The sequence below is a fragment of the Chrysochloris asiatica genome, unplaced genomic scaffold, assembly GCF_000296735.1.
Source record: "Chrysochloris asiatica unplaced genomic scaffold, ChrAsi1.0 scaffold00095, whole genome shotgun sequence".
Lineage (NCBI taxonomy): Eukaryota > Metazoa > Chordata > Mammalia > Afrosoricida > Chrysochloridae > Chrysochloris > Chrysochloris asiatica.
The window spans coordinates 12,625,473-12,643,889 of record NW_006408613.1 but is presented as its reverse complement, the minus strand read 5'-3'; the positions used below and the strand labels follow the sequence as shown (position 1 = coordinate 12,643,889).

The window sequence follows — 18,417 nt, the reverse complement described above, 5'->3', positions numbered from 1 at the left end:
ACTTCATTTTTCTTGGATCAACCATCAACACTCAATGGAAGCAGCAGTCAAGAAATCAAAAGATGTATATTGCATTAGGCAAATCTGCTGCACAAGACCTTTTTAAAGTATTGAAGAGCAAAGATGGCAGCTTGCGGACTAAGGTGCACCTGACCCAAGCCATGGTATTTTCAATAACCTCATATGCATGCAACAGTTGGACAGTGCATAAGGAAGACTGTAGAAGAACTGATGCATTTGAGTTATGGTTTGGAGGAGAATATTGAAAGTACCATGGGCTGCCAAAAGAACAAACAGATCTGTCTTGGAAGAAGTGCAGCCAGAGTACTCCTTGGAGGCCAGCATGGCCAGACTTCATCTCTCATACTTTGTACATAGTGTCAGGAGAGACCAGTCACTGGAAAGGGATATCATGTTTGGTAAGGTGGAGGGTCAGAGAAAAAGAGGAAGACCCCCAGCGAGATGGATTGGCCAAATGGCAGCATCAATAGGCTCAAGCATGGCAACAATGGTGAGGTTAGCCTAGGACCGGGCAGTGTTTTGTTCTGTTTTGCATAGGGTAGCTATGAATCGGTACCCACTCTATAGCACCTAACAACAACAACACTCTCCATTTTATTCAACACTGGCCCTAGCTATGACAGTTTATCAGCTAAAAGGTGCTAAGATTAGTGGGGGGAAAAGAAATAAAACTATTTTTATGCACATGATTCAATTGTGTATCTATAAAAAAATCCCCAATATACAAATAAGAGGAGTCCTGGTGTGGTGCTGTGGATTAATGCATCAGACTGCAAGGTCAGTTTGAACCACAAGGTTGACAGTTCAAGCTCACCAGCCACTCCTTGGAAAGCCCATAAAGGGTCGCTGTGACTTGGAACTGACTCAACAACACTTGACAACAACAATATACAAATAAACTATTAGATTTGAAAATGAATTTAACAAGTTTGCTGGACATAAATTCGATATTCAAATAATATTCAAAAGAATTGAAAAGGTGTTGGACAGAGATATATTCTTTCATATTTATATAATCTGTATGTCGAATAGTTCTGAAAAGCTGGACTATATGAAAAACAAGACGGCATCAGGATTGGAATGCTCATAGCCTGTAATTTGCCAATGATATCAGCATGCCTGACAAAAAGGAATATAACTTGAACTAATTAAAGTAAAAAACTACAAACAGCCTTCAGCATGGATTACATGAAAAAGAGAAAATTCTCAAAATGGGACCAATAAACTACATCAGAATAAATGAAGAAATTGAGGTTGTCAGTGAAAACCAGAATGCTCCTTAGAAACAAGAATGGCAAGACTTTGGATTGGTTTCTTTGGGCATGTTATTAGGGCAAGCCATTGTTTCTTGTCATGGATTTATATGTTTCCCAAAAGTATGTGTCTTGCAAAAAATTGAGTGTCTCCCCAAAATATGTCAACTTGGTTGGATCATGATTCTCAGTGATTAGGTAGCTATATACTGACATCATGTGGCAGTCATACAATGAGACACCTTTTGTGATCTGGTAAGTTTATCAATTGTAAAAGGATACAACACCCTTTAGTCTATCAAAGTCCTTATCTGATTTAAAAGGAGTTTCCCTGGGGTGTGGCCTGCAACACCTTTTAATTTAGGAGAGAGAAAAAGAGAAAGATAACTAGAGATTAAATTGAGAAGGGCACAGAGTTTGTCCTTTGGGCCCAGATCTCTGTGTTAGAACCTCCTAGATGTAGAGGAAGACAGATGCCTAGACACAGGAAATTGCACTTACAAATATCAAATGGAGACAAATATGTCCCAGCTAAACTGGGAGCCAACAGAAAGAGAAAGCCTTTCCCTAGAGTTAGCACAGTGAATTCTGGCTTCTTAGCACCTAAACTGTGAGATAATCATTTTCTATTTGTTGAAGGAGCCCTGATAGTATAGTGGATACACATTAGACTACTAACCATAAGGAAAGCAGTTCTAATCCACCAGATGCTCTGCAGGAGAAAGATAAGGCTTTCTACTTCTGTAAAGATTTACAGGATTACTGAGTTGGAACCGACTTGACAACATGCAGCAGCAGCAAAGCCCACTACTTGTGGTATTTCTGCTATAGCAGAACTAGTTAACTAAGACTGTTGCTAAAGTAGAGGGGCCATAAAAATAGGGGAAACCCTCAAAAATATGGACAAACACAACAGTCAAAATAACAGACTCAGACTTGCCAATGATCATGAAGATGACACAAGACAGGTGATGTTATGCATAAGATCACCTGGAGTTACATAGCAACTAGTAACAATTAAGATACAATGGCATTGTTATACGGATAGAATGATAAACTAATGAAACAGAATGAGGGTCCCAAACATAAGGAAACATATGGATATCTGATTTATGACAAAGATAGTATGGCAGGACTTGGGTAAAGTAAGTCTTTTCAATTACTGGTATTGAGACAAGTGAATATTCATATAAAATATGAAACTACTTCATGGTATATACAAAAATCAATTCCAGGTAAATCGATTATATAGTAAATTAATTCCAGGTAGACAGTAAATCTAAATAATGAAAGACAAAATGATAAAAGGCTCCAAAAGGCATCCTAGAAGATCTTCATAAAGTTCATGAAGCAGATTTCTTAAGAACAAAAAATGTTCAATATAAGTGAAAATGTATTAAAATTATCATTAAAATACACTATTAAGTAGCTAAAAAGACAAGTTACAGAGTGAAAAAAAAAATTGCAACTTAAGACTTAACAATATAAAGAACTCTGACCAAAAAGAGAAAAACAACAGAAACTGAGCTAGAGCCTTTGAAAAAAAACTTAAAAATTAACATATGAAAGGTACCAGCAAAATGCAAACTTAAACCACAATGAGATAACAATAGAAAGAGACCAAACCCACTCACAGCCACCCTCTACAGTTTCCAAAGCTGTAAATCGTTAAGGAAACAAACTGCCTCATCTTTCTCCTGTGGAGCAGCTGGTGGGTTTGAAATTTGAAAGCTGTGAAGTATCAGCAAGTCTATTCCAACTCAGAGCAGCAGCGCTGTACAGGGTTTCTGAGGAGCGATGGTGGGTTTCAACCACTGACCTCACCATTAGCAGCCTGGTCCTTATCACACCACATCTCAACCAGCTTGATGTACAGTGTAGAGCAATCCTGTATAGGGTCTCTGAAGCTATAAATCTTTATTTCCCATGGAGCAGCTAGAGAATTCGAATAGCTGATCTTGCTGTTAGCAGCTCAACACATAACCTACTATGCCACCAGAGCTCCATGCTACAGTATTTTGAATAACTTTCAATCAGTTAAGAAAAAAAAATGGAGACTCACACATATAGGGAGCACAAGAGCTCCATAGGATAAACATGATGTCTGTGGTTCAGCCCACTAGCCATTCTTATTGGGAGAAAGATGAGGCTTTCTGTTCCCACAAAGATTTAAAGCCTTGGAAACTCTACCCATGGCCACCATTAGTCAGAATTGACTCAATGGCACTTAACAATACAACAAAAACACATATAAATACATTATTTAGAAAAATGAAGATAAAGCAAGTAGGTTAAGATGTTAACATGTTAGTGCGTGGAGTCGGTTCCGACTCATAGTGATCCTGTACAGGGTTTCCGAGGCTATAAATCTTTATGGGAACAGAAAGCCTCATCATTCTCCAGGAACAGCCGGTAGTTTCGAACTGCTGACCATGAGATTAGCAGCCCAATTCATAACCACTACACCACCAGAGCTTCTAAAATCTTAAAACTACCCACAAAAGCTATTTTTGCAACTCACAAGTTCAATGGCTTTTTTCTCAGCCAAAATAATGGCTCTTTATCTCAAGTAAGGAGAGTCCCTGGGTGGCACAACCAGTGAACCACATGGCTACTGTTCATAAGACTGGTAGTTCTAATGCACCCACAGTCGCCTTGGAAGACAGGTCTGGCAATCTACTTCCCTGGAAAAGGTCATGGTGCAGTTCTACTCTGCAGTGTTTTTTATTTTGTTGTATATGGGTCACTGTGACTCAAGCAGGCCTGAAAGTATTTAGCAACAGCATTCCAGGCATAAAGAAGCCTGGGTGGTGCAAGCAGTTTAAGAAACTGATAAGCAAAAGCTTGGTTATTTGAGCCCATCCAGCACTGCATGATAATGAGCTAGACCTAGACCACAAGATCGGTTTAAATCACAAGGCCAGCAGTTCAAATTCACCAGCCACTCCTCAGAAACCCTAGAAGTCAGAACTGATTAAAGAGCATTAACAACAGCACTTCTGTCGAAGACCTCAGAAATTACTTCTGTATAGATCATAGCCAAGAAAATCCAACAGAGCAGTTCTACTCTGTAACACGCGTGACTGCCATGAATGGGGGCTGACGCCATTGCATAGAACCACAACAACACCCTAAGCACATGTGTTGCTAAATGCCACTGAGTCAGTTCTGACTCAAAGCAACCATGTATAGGGTTTCCAAGGAGAGGCTGGTGGTTTTCAACTGCCAATCTTGCAGTTAGCAACCCAGTGCTTAGCCTACAGCACCACACCATGACTCTTCCTAAGTGTATTGTTGTATTGTTAAGTGCTCATCATGGAGTTGCTTTGAAATCACAGCAACCCTCTATAAGGTTTCCAAAGAGCGGCTGGTGAGTTTGAACTGCTGACCTCACAGTTCAAACCAACCTTGCGATCCAATGCTTATCCTACAGCACCACACCATAAAATGGAAAGTCCTTCAGGTTTCCTATTTCAACATATCAGAAATAAAGGAATCTGCTTCATCCAAAGTGAATCACAAGTACGAGAATACTCTGATTTCTCTCCACTTGAGTCTACTCTGTCTTTGATCCCTTCATTAGGGCAGTCAATGTCGCTAACATAAAAAATTTAAGGAGGCATTTACTCTTAGCCTGGGAATGAGTGCCTCCTTAAATTTTATGCCTGGTGCCTCCAGCCTCATCCCAGGTCTTTCTCTCACTCTTCTGCCAAGTTTGTCATACTAGTCCCAGCTTGCATGTTGCTGTGATCCTGGAAAGTATGCCACCAACTCAAATACTAGCAGGAACAATCATGGTGGACAGATTTCAGCAAAGTTTCCAGACTAGGAAGAAGGACCTCATTATCTACTTCTAAAAACTTTGTCAGTGAAAGTCATATAAATAGCAGTGGAACACTGATACTGTGCCGAAGATGAGCCCCTAAGGTTGGTTGTTGTTAAGTGCAATCAAGTTGGTACCGACTCATAGGGTATAGGGTTTTTTAGGAAGAGCTGGTGGGTTTGAACAGCTGACCTTGTGATTTGCAGTCCAGTGATGATGCACAGCACCACACCAGAAGTCCTAAGGTTTGGAGGGCACTCAAAATACAACTGGAGTATAGGGTAGAGATATGGACGGACAACTTAGCCACTGGCTACTAAAATGAGGGGGCGAGAAAGGCACGAAATGACTGGTTTACAAGATTTCAAGAGGGAGTTTAGTTTAAGAGTGTGTGGGTAGTTGGGTTGATGAAAGGAAACGCAGATAGGTCTCTTCGTTTTGTAGCAAGGAAGGGAGTGACTAACTTTACAGTCTAAGAGCAGAGGTCCCTAGGACCATCAAGGAAGAAGAGTGGAGAGCGGGACCTTACCCAGAGAAGCAGTGATGCCAAAGATGGAAGCAGAAACAATGACGTGGAGAAATGAAACAGCTGGTGACTTTAGACCCAGAGAGGGAGAGGGACTGTGTGCTGATGACCAGGGGCCAGGCTTGTAGGGTATATTCCTTTGGTTGGTTGATCGTGCATGGAGGGGATTATAACCATGGCAATGAAACGATATATGATAGGATGAATGTAAAACTAACGTTCTCCCATGTAAACTATCACATAATTCACAATAAAACATTAAAAAAAAAAAAGGCTATGTGGGGAAAGATAGAGTCCCCATTGAATAGTTTTCATCTTGTCTAGATGGGTCTGGTAAAAAGAGATGGGAATAAGATTCTTATGATACAATAGTGAGTAATTTTTATTATGACAAATTGCGACTGTCACAATTGTAGATGTTTTGTAGCAAAAACGGAGGAGTAGTTAATCTTATAGTCCAGAAACAGAGGACCCTAGAACCATCAAGGGAGAAGAGCACAAGCGGAAAGCAGGACCTTATATAGAGAAGCAGTGACTCCAGAGATGGAGGCAGAGATGGGGACATGGAGAGAGGGAGCAACTGAGGACTCCAGATTCATGGAAAGAGAGGGACTGAGAGCTGGTGGCCAAGGAGGCAGGCTTGCAGAATGTGCCCTTCGGTGGTATAAATTATTATATATGCCTGAGTGTTTAAAAAAAAAGCTAAAATGAATAGAGACAAACACTGTTAACTGATGGTACATGGAAGGGGATTATAATCATTGTAACGAAACAAAGTATATGATTTGTTGAATGTAAAACTGATGATCTGCCCTGTAAACTTTCACTCAATTCATAATAACTTAAAACTTAGAAAAAAAAAAAAAAAAAACTAGAGAAGAGCTGCCTACACAGTAGCTGCAACAATTGTGAGGATAGTGCAGGAGAGAGACTGTTTGTCCTGCTATACATAGGATTATTAGAGTCAGACTGAATTAATGGTATCTAAAAGCAACAACCTTCCTTGAATTATCTTCTCACTCATCTTAATTTTGTCCCTTTCAATATTCATCCTTCTTCTTCCTAATCCAAAAACACAAATAAATAAATGCATTGTGTTCATAGTTATAAGAACTGTTGTCAAATATTTCCAAATTTACAAACTTTTCTTTAAACATGTGTTCCTTTTCCTTGTGATTAACAGCACCACGTAACCATGTAACCAAGTCACAATGCAGCCTTTCATACTATAGTCTCCTTTTACATCACCTACAAGACTAGTCCTATTGGTCTAATTTCTTATGTCTCCATTCTTTTATTTTTATCTTCCAACACATACTCATTGTCTTCTTTGTCCTTCATGTTTCAAGTAATAAGTAGTTCACAAAATATGAAAATGAAAAGATACCTAATTATACATCTAAGAATTATCATATTTTATCAAAGACAAAATAAGTTTCCTACCTTTGCCCCCATATCCACAAGTTGGCTCGTAAATGTCTTTGAATAATTTTCTGTTCCATTGGATGACCACACTTCGACATAAGCTACTACATCTGAAAACAAACAAAATGTTAACATAAAATATATATTTGCATTTCCAGCATCCTTCACCCAAAGATTCTTTTTCTATTTATATTTTAAAGTAAATTTTCAATTACCTCCATTAAAGGTTTTTTTGTTACTGTTATTGTTAAGTTCTGTCGAGTCAGTTCCCACTCACAGCAACCCTGTATAGGGTTTACAAGGAGCAGCTGGTGAGTTTGAACCACCGACCTTATGGAAAAGCTTACTCAACTCTAAATATCCATCGATGCCATTTGGCTGCATAGTGGTTATGAATCAGGCTGCTAACCTCAGCAGTTCGAAACTACCAGCTATTCCACAGTAGAAAGCTGAGGCTTTCTCATGATATATTTCCTGTGGAACAGAAAGATTCACAGCCGCAGAAACCCTGTACAGGGTCACTATGAGTCTTAACTGACTGTACAGCACATAGCCACCACCAACACCATTATGGTTCTTAAATTTTTAAATTATTTTTAAATTATTTTTAAATTTTTAAGTCCATCAGAAGCACACTGACCATGCAGACTTCAGTGTGCTTCTGATGGACTTCTGTTATGGATTGATTTGCAATGTCAAAAAATATGTGTTGTAAATACCACTCCGAATATTGTAGCTGAAGGCACTGATGGCACTGTAGGATGAGCACTGGCAAAAGGTCGGCAATTTAAATCCACCATCCAATCCCTGGGAGAAAGAGGAGGCTAAATATTTACAGCTTTGGAAACTCCATATAGTGTCCCTAGGGGTAGGAACTGGCCACAGAACACTTAACAATACTTGTGGTTGTAATTCCATTTGGGAATCGGTTTTCTTTGTTATGTTAATGAGATAGTATTAGTATCAATCTCTTTTGACATATAAAGCAGCACTTTCAGAAAGTAGTGATAGGGCAAAAGAGACACCACATCACATGACGGATCTCCAAGGAACCAAGTCATTGCCCAGAACTTGAGACGAGACAAGGATTTTCCTCCAGAGCCAACAGAGAAAGTGTGTCTTCCTTAGAGCTGGTCCCCTGAATCTGGACTTAGTCTCCTACCCTGTGACAGGAGTCCTAGTGTGGCACTTGACTGCTATGTCCAGTTTGAATAGCAAAGCTCATTGGAAACCCTAGACAAGGTTGCTATGACTTGGAATCAACTTGACAGCACTAAACAAAAACAAACTGATAAAATTGACTTCTGTCTGTTAAAGCTACTCACATGTACTTATGTAGTAGTATTTTTATTACAGCAGCTCTAGATATGGCAAAATAGGATAAGTACTGGCCCGCAAGGTGGACAGTTCAAACTCACCAGTTTCTCCTTGGAAATCCTATACAAGATCTGTATTAGTGGGAACCAACTCAATGGCACTTAAGCACAACAACAGTTAAGACAATATCTTTTCTTTCTTTCTTTCTTCAAAATCTGATGGTTTAAAATTATTTTGCCAAGTGTGTCATTGTAAATAATTGGGAGTGAACTAAAAGGAAATACAAGTTGACTTAACAAAACACTAACATTAGAAAAATTACCAAAAGTCAGTTTTCCTAAGGATCTTTGTTGTTGTTGTTGTTATGTGCCGTGGAGTCAGTTCAGACTCATAGCGACCCTGTACAGGGTTTCCAAGGCTGTAAATCTTTACTGGAGTCCTGGTGTGGCGCTGTGGGTTAATGCGCCAGACTGCAAAGCCATTTGAACTACAAGGTTGGTGGTTCAAGTTCACCAGTCGCTCCTTGGAAACCTTCTACAGGGTCACTATGGGTCAGAACGGACTGAACAGCACTTAACAACAACAACAAATCTTTACGGATGCAGAAAGCCTCATCTTTCTCCCGGGGAACAGCTGGTAGTTTCGAACTGCTGACAGTGAGATTAGCAGCCCGATTCATAACCACTACGCTACCAGAGCTCCTTAGAAGACTTCAAAAAGCTTGTGGAAAAATGAAATAAAAGATACTGGATTTTTTTTTTTCAGTGTAAATTGCAACCATCTGCAAGGCCATACTAGAGCTGCACCTCTGGTTCCCACCAGATAGGATTGTTAAAATGAGTCTGCAGAAACAAATCCCCAGTAACTTTCTAAAACAGTTCATAGGAGGGCCAGTTGTGGTAAAATTACATTCAGGAATGGATTATCAAGGAGTCCTAGCTTGCCTAGATGGCTACATGAATAATACAGCCCTGGAGCAGACAGAAGAATATGTAAATGGGCAACTGAAGAATAAACTCCGGGGATGCATTTGTCTGAGGAAACAATGTGTTGTATTCATAAGTACACAGAAGAGGAGGATGTGAAGACTCCAGACAGCAACACTTTAATTAACTGGATATTTTTTTTTATGAAAATGTGTTTTCTACATTTTGGCTCCTTTGTTAATACAATTCGCCCTGTTTTCACAGTCCTTGGTAGTTTTTCACTGATACACGTGTAAACTTACTGAATTGTAAATAAAGAAAAAAAAAGATAATGGAATTTTTTTCAGGAACTTTTTGAAGTCCCCTCGTAAATTAATACTATCTAGGTTAATCTCATAAAACCACTTGAATTATGCAAAGTTAATTGGAGTCCTGGGGTGGCACTGCTATAGGATCAGCAAGTCAAACCCACCAGCTGTTCCTCAGAAACCCTATCTAGGGTCTCTATGACTCACAACCAACTGGACAGCACTTAACAACAGTATTTGTGTAATTTATATTAAACCTTTGCTCTTTTTTCTCTTTTGGCTATGAGGCTTAAACTTCAAACTTTAAAACACTGTTCACTACTGAGCACCTCTGTAGCCCTTCCATCAGCATCAGTAATGTAACCAGAGACTGGGGAAACAGTATAAGGTACCGATGAACAAAAGGCCCAGATGCTCAAATCCCGACTGGGTTTACTAGTTATGTGACACTGGGAAAGTGCCTGAACTCTCTTGCCTTAGTTCTCCTATGTGTAAAATCCAAGTTGAGCTAAAAGTAAAACAATCTAAATTAAGAGGTTAGCAGGATAAATGATAATCACTCAGTCAAAGGGTAGGTAAGTGCCTGAGTTACAAATGTCTGACTTGTTAGCAACTCCTACTTGTCATTTAATGTTATGCAAACTTCCCTGGGCTGAATAGAACTTCCCCAGAGGGTTTCCAAGGCTGTAAATCTTTCTCCAGTAGAGTGACTGATGGTTTAGAATGGTGGACCTTTTGAATGGCCCAGACCCCTTTAATCACTGCTCCATCAGGGTTCCTGAAGCCCTACTTTCAACAAATTCTTCACAGTCCTCTTCACTTGCTGCACTGGAGCCTTGTCTAGAATAAAGGAACTAAATAAGAACATATAAATATATACCTGTTCATCTTACCTACAAAATCAACTTTACAACACTTAGTTCCATAATTCAGGTACTGCCTACAGCCTTTGCTGTTATTACAACGGTAAACACATGCATAAGAAGAAGAGTCAATATTTATGTTTTGAACAAGAGCATCAGTCTCCAAGACTCTGAGACCAGAAAAACTAAATGGTGGCAGAAAACCACTACCAACTGCTCTGAAAAGGATAGAAGGGTAGACAATGTAGAACAAATCTCAAAATTAGTTTTTTTAAAAAATAAGCTTACTGGTCTGTAAAAGACTGAAGGAGCCCAAATATGTCTTTTAGATATCCTTTCAAGTCTGAAACAAAACTCACCCTGGGGATGCAATTTTCAACTGAGCAGTGGATTAAGTTCCCAGCAGGGACACCACTGCTAGTGAGGTATGCTCACCAGGGAATGGTCAAACACTCAAGATGAAAAGGGTGACATTTACCTAAGGACAAAATTCAAAAGGGATGGGAAGGAGAGTGGAAAGGAATTAAGAACCACAAGGAAGTGGGATAATTGTATTTAATGGAGGGGATTGCAATCACTGACCTGAAACAAAGTATATGGTTTGATGAATGTAAAATTGATGATCTGCTCTGTAAACCTTTGCTCAATTTACAATAAAAAGTTTCACAACACACACACACACTCAAAAAAAGCCCTTCTGTTTTGAATTACACTATTAACCTATTGTTGTTGTTACGTGCTGTGGAGTTGGGTTCCCAAGGCTGTAAATTTTTATGGAAGCAGAAAGCCTCATCTTTGTCTGGCAGAACAGCTGGTAATTTCGAACTGCTGACCGTGAGATTAGCAGCCTGATCCGTGACCACTAGGCCCCTAAATTTACCTAGTCATTCAAAGATAAAAGGATCCTGCCACCTTCTTCAACCAACCCCTCCTCTGTCACTTTGTGATAATGTGGTGGTGGGTGTTGCTATGATGCTGGAAGCTCTGTCACCAGTATTTAAATGCCAGAAGGGTCGCCCATGGAGGACAGGTTTCAGTGGAGTTTCCAGACTGACAGACAGACTAGGAAGGAGACGCAGACCACTTCTAAATGGCTGTTGTGGTTAAGTGCTGTGGAGTCAATTCTGACTGAAACTGACCCTACATACAGGGTATTTTCAAGTAACAGCTGGTGGGTTTGAACCGCTGACCTTGTGGTTTTCAGTCCAGTGCTGATCCTAAAGTGCTATACCAAGAGTCCTCTGAATGGTCAGTCACTGAAAACATGAAAAGCAGCTGAACAATATCTGATATAGTGCTGAAAGATGAACCTCTGCAGTTGGAAAGCACTCAAAATATTACTGGAGAAGAGTTGTCTCCTCAAAGTATAGTTAGTTGACCTCAATGACATGAATGGAGCAAAATATCCAAGACTTTCTTTTACTGATGAGGCACAACCCAAAATAGGGAAGAAATATCTGCAAACATCCATTAGTGATCTGAACATAGAAGGTACAAAGTATGAATCTAGGAAAACTGGAAGTCATCAAAAATTAAATGGAATGTATAAATAGTGATATTCTTAGCATCAGTGAGCTCAAATGGACTGGTACTGGCCTTAGTGAACAGGAAAATCATATGATTCACATTGCTGGGTTTGACAAACTGAAGAGGAATGGTATTCCATTCATCCTTAAAAAAGAACATTTCAAGATCTATGTAGAAATACAATGTTGTCTGTGATACGATATTATTCATTGTCCTACAAAGAAGACCACTTAACCACTATTATTCAAATTTACCCACCAATCACTAAGGCCAGTAATGATTAAATTGAAGACCTTTACCAACTTCCCAAAGGAGCTCTAGTAGCATAGTGGTTACAAGTCGGGCTGCTAAACTCAAGGTCAGCTAGTTCAAAACTACCAGCAGTTCCACGGGAGAAAGATGAGACTTTCTTTCTGCTCCCGTAAAGATTTATAGCCTCAGAAACCCTATACAGGGTCACTATGAGTTGGAACCAACTCCAGTAACATACCAACAACAACAACAACTTCTTCATGCTGATATGTATCATATATGCAATCAAGATGCATTAATAATTACTGGTGACTAGACAGTAATTGGAAAAATATTGCCCTGGTGACAGAAAGGATGCTGGAGATCACATGATACATTCTGCAAGGCAAATGACTTATTCATTGCAAACGCCCTTTTTCAACAACACAAAAGGCGACTATATACATGGACCTCTACAGATGGAATACACAGGAATCAAACTGACTACATCTGGTGGACTAAACAATGGAAAAGGTCAATATCATCAGTTCAAACAAAGGCCAACTGTGGAACAGACCATCAATTGCTCATCTGCAAGCTCAGGCTAAAGCTGAAGAAAATTAAAACAAGTCTACTGGTGTGGCACAGCCTTCGGTACGGATTACATCTCAATGTAAAGAAAACAAAAATCCTCACCACTGGACAAATAAAATTCTTATCAATGGAAAAAAAGATTGAAGTTGTCAAGGACTTCATTCTTCTTGGATCAACTATCAACACTAATGGAAGCAGCAGTCAAGAAATCTAACTACGAGAAATCTAAGGACCTATTGCATTAAGCAAATCTGCTGCAAAAGACTTTTTTGAAGTGCAAAGATGTCAGCTTGAGGACTAAGGTGCACCTCACTCAAGCCATGGTATTTTCAGTAACCTCATATGCATGTGAAAGCTGGACAGTGAATAAGGAAGACCATACAATAATTGATGCTTTTGAGTTATGGTGTTGGAGGAGAATATTCAAAGTGCCATGGGCTGTCAAAAGAACCAATAGATCTGTTTTGGAAGAAGTGCTGCCAGAGTGCTCCTTGGAGGCCAAGATGGCCAAACTTCATCTCTCATACTTCGGACATATTGTCAGGAGGGGCCAGTCACTGGAGGAGGACATCATGTTTGGTAAGGTGGAAGGTCAGAAAAAAAAGAGGAAGACTCCCAACGAGATGGATTGGCCAAGTGGCAACATCGATGGACTCAAGCGTGGCAACAGTAGTGAGGTTGGCCCAGGATCAGGCAGTGTTTTGTTCTGCTGTGCATAAGGTTGCTATGGGTCAGTGCCGACTCTATAGCACCTAACAATAACAACTACTAGTGTGGCACTGTGGGTTAATGTGCAAGACTGCAAAGCGTTTGAACCGCAAGGTCAACAGTTCACCAGTCACTCCTTGGAAACCCTACATAGGGTCACTATGGGTCAGAACTGACTCGATGGCACTTAAAAACAACAATAAGAGCTAAAATATGACATGAAAAATCCTACCTGAATTTAGAGACCATCTCAAGAACAATTTTGATGAATTAGACACTAATGACCAAAACTCAGAAGATTTGTGACATCAAGTACATCATACATATAGAAAGCAAAGGTCATTAAAAATAAATAAATAAATAACAAGAAAAACTAAAATGGATGTCAGAAGCGATACTTGCTCTTGATTGTAGAGAAGCTAAAGCAACTAGAAGAAATAAGGAAATAAAAGAGTTGAACAGAAAATTTCAAAGGGCAGTTGGAGAGACAAAGTAAAGTATTGTAATGAAATGTGCAAAGACCTAGAGTTAGAAAACCAACAGGGCAGAACACACTCAACATGAAACAATTTAAGAAAAAGTTCAAGCCTCATATTGAAATACTGAGGGAGTCAATGGGAAAAATACTGAATGATACAGAAATCATCAAAAGAAGATTGAAGGAATACACAAAGTCATTGTGCCACAAAGAATGGGGTGATGCTCAATCATTTAAAGAGGTACCATATGATCAATACCTGTTGGTATTAAAGGAATAAATTCAAGCTGCATTGAAGCCATTGATGAAAAACAAGGATCCAGGAATTGATGGAATACAAATTGAAATGTCTCAACAAATTGATAACAGTTCTGCAGGCCTTCACTCAGTAATGTCAAGAAATTTGGAGGACAGTTATCTGGCCAACCAACTGGAAGTGATCTATATTTGTGCCCGTTCCAAAAACAGGTGACCTAACAGAATGCAAAAAGCACCAAACATACCATGAATTACACATGCAAGTGAAATTTGCTGAAGTTAATTTAAACATTATTGCAGCAGTACATCAACAGGGAGCTACCAGAAATCCAAGTTGGTTTGAGAAGAGGACTTGGATCTAAGGATATAATTGCTGATATCAAATGGATCATGGCTAAAAGCAGATAATACCAGAAAGATGTTTACTCGTACTTTACTGAGTATTTAAAGGCATGCAAATGTGTAGACTGTAAGCAACCATGGATAACATTGAGAAGAATGGGTATTTCAGAACACTTAATTGTGTTCATGCGGATCCAGTATATAGATCAAGTGGCAGTCTTTAGAACAGAACAGTGGAATACTGAATAGTTCAAAATCAACAAAGGTGTTTGCCAGGGTTCTATCCTTTCACCATACATATTCTATCTGAATGCAGAGCAAATAATGTTAAGAAGCTGGATTATAGGAAGAAGAATGTGGCATCAGGATTGGAGGTAGATTCATTAACAACCTTCAATATGCAGATGACACAATCTTGCTTGCTGAATCAAAAAGGACTTGAAATACTGATGAAAATCAAAAACTACAGTCTTCACTATGGATGGTACCTCAATGTAAAGAAAACAAAAATCCTCACCAATGGACCAATAATAACATCAGAGAAAGGATTGAAGTTGTCAAAAACTTCATTTTGCTTGAATCCACAATTATCACTCATGGAAGCAGCAGTCAAGAAAATAGGAAAATCTGCTGCAAAAGACCATTTTAAAGTGTTAAAAAGCTAAGATGTCAGTGTGAGAACTAAGGTGGTGCATGACTCAAGCCACGTGTGGCACAATAACACGAACACTTGACTGCTAACAGCAAACCCACCCACCATCCACTCCTTGAAAACCCTATGTTGTTGTTGTTAAGTGCCGTGGAGTCGGTTCCCACCCATAGCGACCCTGAACAGGGTTTCCGAGGCTGTAAATCTTTAGGGGAACAGAAAGCCTCAATTTTCTCCCACGGAGCAGCTGGTAGTTTCCAACTGCTGACCTTGCGGTTCGCAGCCCGATTGGTAACCACTACGCTACCAGAGCTCCTTGAATTATGACATTGGAGAAGAATATTGAAAATACCATGGACTGTCTGCCAGTCGAACAAGCTAATTTGTCTTGGAAGAAGTACAGCCAGAATGAATAGTCCTTCGAAGCCAGGGTGGAAAGACTTGTCTCTCTCGTTCTTTGGGCATGTTGTCAGGAGGAACCAGTATCTGGAGAGTCAGCGAAAAAAGAGGGAGACCCCCAACAAGATGGAATGACAGTATAACAGTAATAATAGAGTCAAACGTAACTATGAGGTTGGTAAAGCACTGAGCAGTGTTTCACTCTTGGTACCTAACATCAAGGTACCTAACAACAACAACCTTCAACCATAATAAAGAATCCATCTTTTCTCCAAAGCTCTCCAACATCACTCATTTCCCAGAGGTATGTTAAGATCAAAACAAATGGGTAATTATTTCTAACTAGACACAAGAGACAGGCAACTTCCAAGCAAAAGACAAGCCTGCTCCTAGAAACCAGATGTAATGGGTTTCTGACTAGGCAGGGAACCTAACTTCCGGGAAGGAGCAGTCCCTACTGAGGGGAAGCAGAGGCCGGGTCCCACCTTAACTTAAGGTGAGCCCCCAGCGCCTGTCCGCTCGTGGTTTATCTCACACACCGCACGTGCTAACGGAAAAGAGCTCTGGTAACCCCTAGGCGGTGAACAGGAAACTGCTCCCCCCTAGTTCCATAACAAGAGTTCTAACCAGCAATCACTGGTGTTCTTTCTCAAAACCTCAATCCGTGGCCGGGACCCCATAAACTCAAAGCCCTGGGGCTAGTCCTAACGCTCAAGACAGAGCTTCCTGTGCGACCCCTCTACAATAAGCTCGTTCCGCACTATCCTTACCCCTCCTAGAGTGATTCGTGGGGTAGTGAAAGCGCGAAATCCTTCTTACCTTTTAGAATGGAGTCACTTGAAGTCCCCAGAGCCGCCATGTGGGGACCAGGGCGTTAGCCCACCCCGCTGGGTGATCTTGACCACACACAGCTCACAGATCCAAAAGGAGCAGCGGTGTCCACTGAGCATGCGCAGAACGGACGCTTGCGCCTCCTTCCAGGGCTCCGGAGTAATCCTTTTATCCACGGTTTCAAAGTTGCCCAAAGGCAAAAACAAGAATAAAAACAAGCTATATGAACGTCTACTTGGAAGTTTCCCAACACCAAACCCACTGCCATTGAGTTACAACTCATAGTGATCCTATATAGTGTTTCTGAGAATGAAAATCTTACAGCCTCCTCGTCCTCCCATAGAGCGGTGGCTGGGTTTGAACCTCTGAACTTGTGTTTAGCAGCCGAACAAACTTGAAAGCTTAGAAGAGTACTTATCCTGAAACCCAAATTCATACTAGCATCCCCTGCATAAGTATTTTCCTCTCCCTTCTTTGGCGCTAAAAGGACAGTTACCCCATTAAATCTCGAGGTTTTTGTTTCTTCATGAAGTTAGTTGGACGCTTTTTAGCTCCAAAGTTCAACCGAGGGATCAGGAAAATCAAAAGTAGAAAGATATTAGTAAATTTCCAGCTTTGGAAGAAACTTCAAAGAGTAATTTTGGTTAAATTTTCCAGCAACATAATGTCTGCCTTACCCGGGGTGTAACGCTTTAGTGTGGAATCTAATTAGTTCATTTTCGCCCATAAAACTCCCTGCCAACACAAGCGAATTTAACAACGCAAAGGAGTCAAGAAAGGCCAGCAATTCTTCCCACTTTTAGGGCCAACTCGTGGTTCAGACAAATGCTAGGCGCCTGTTGTAATTAGAGTCCTACGTTAGGGTCCTCCAGTCTGAACCCTTGATTTCCCAGAGAGTTCCCCTGCCCAGCTGCGCTGTCCCGGACCTTGGATTCCGCCAGCGGGAATCCAGCACACAGCAGGATGTCCCACAGGTTCTGCCGCTCGCAAAACCCGGAGCGAACGCAACTCCGCTAAGCTAGTGAGAGTCTCTAGCAGGCTCATCACCTGATCTTAATTCTCCAGCTTCTTCAAACCTACCGCCACACGCAGCTCCACCTACTCCCCCAGCTGTCCCATTGGTCTCCAGTGATAAGCCTAGCCCCGCGGGTTCTAAGCTCCGCCTCCACACTAGGAAACTGAAAGCGGAAGCGAGTCTGCTCTGGAATTGGTGTATGGAAAGGTTTTGTTTGGCTATTTATGAACGTTTTCTATTTAATCTCTCTGAAACAACACGTCAGTTAAAGAGCCGATTAAAGAACTGACGCCTTCCTTGTAACAGAATTAACCAAGTTTATAAGTGTCATCAGTGCTTGCAACCCCATATTTTTGTTTCCTCCTGGAGAATATACTTAAAGAGTTAACGAGACCGATCTGGAAAAGCTACATACTATATGACTACAACTGTATTCCATTCTGGACCCCTGGTGCGGCGCTTTATAGTAAGCACTGGACTGCTAACCTCAAGACCGGCAGTTCAAATCCACCAATCACTCCTCAGAACCCCTATACAGGCTTGCAAGAGATCCGATGGCACTCAACAACAAATAAGAAGTTCTGGGAAAGGCAAAACTATAGAGACAATAAAAAAATAAAATAATGGTTTCCAAGGGATCAAAGGAAAGGAGACATGAATAGGTGAAGCACAGGTAATTTTAAGGGCAGTGAGACTATTCTGTATGATGCTGTAATGGTGGATATTGTGCACTTGTCAAAATCCACAGAGTGAATTCTCATGTAAACTATGTATCAATACTGGTTTATCAAGTGTAACAAATATACCACAAAAATGCAAGGTAAGAGAAATTACGTGTGTTGGGGTGTGGAACTATATAGGAATTCTGTATTTTCTGTACAGTTTTTCTAAACCTAAATTATTCTTAAAAATAAAGAGTATTA

General features: G+C 40.4%; 1 protein-coding gene and 1 pseudogene across 1 annotated transcript in view; one reads left to right on the top strand and one right to left on the bottom strand.

Annotated features, from left to right (window-relative positions):
- LOC102829467 (microcephalin-like) overlaps window positions 1–16,507 on the bottom strand; it is a gene marked incomplete at its 3' end in the record, with an annotated part of 359,617 nt that extends 343,110 nt beyond the window's left edge. Inside the window, exons 1-2 of the mRNA XM_006866726.1 lie at window positions 16,468–16,507; window positions 7,067–7,158 (exon numbers count right to left, since the gene is read on the bottom strand). Of these exons, the coding sequence (XP_006866788.1) occupies window positions 7,067–7,158; window positions 16,468–16,507 (132 nt within the window). The remainder of the gene's footprint in view (window positions 1–7,066; window positions 7,159–16,467) is intronic.
- Window positions 9,202–9,450, top strand: LOC102818409 (annotated as a pseudogene).
- Window positions 16,508–18,417: the final 1,910 nt, after the last annotated feature.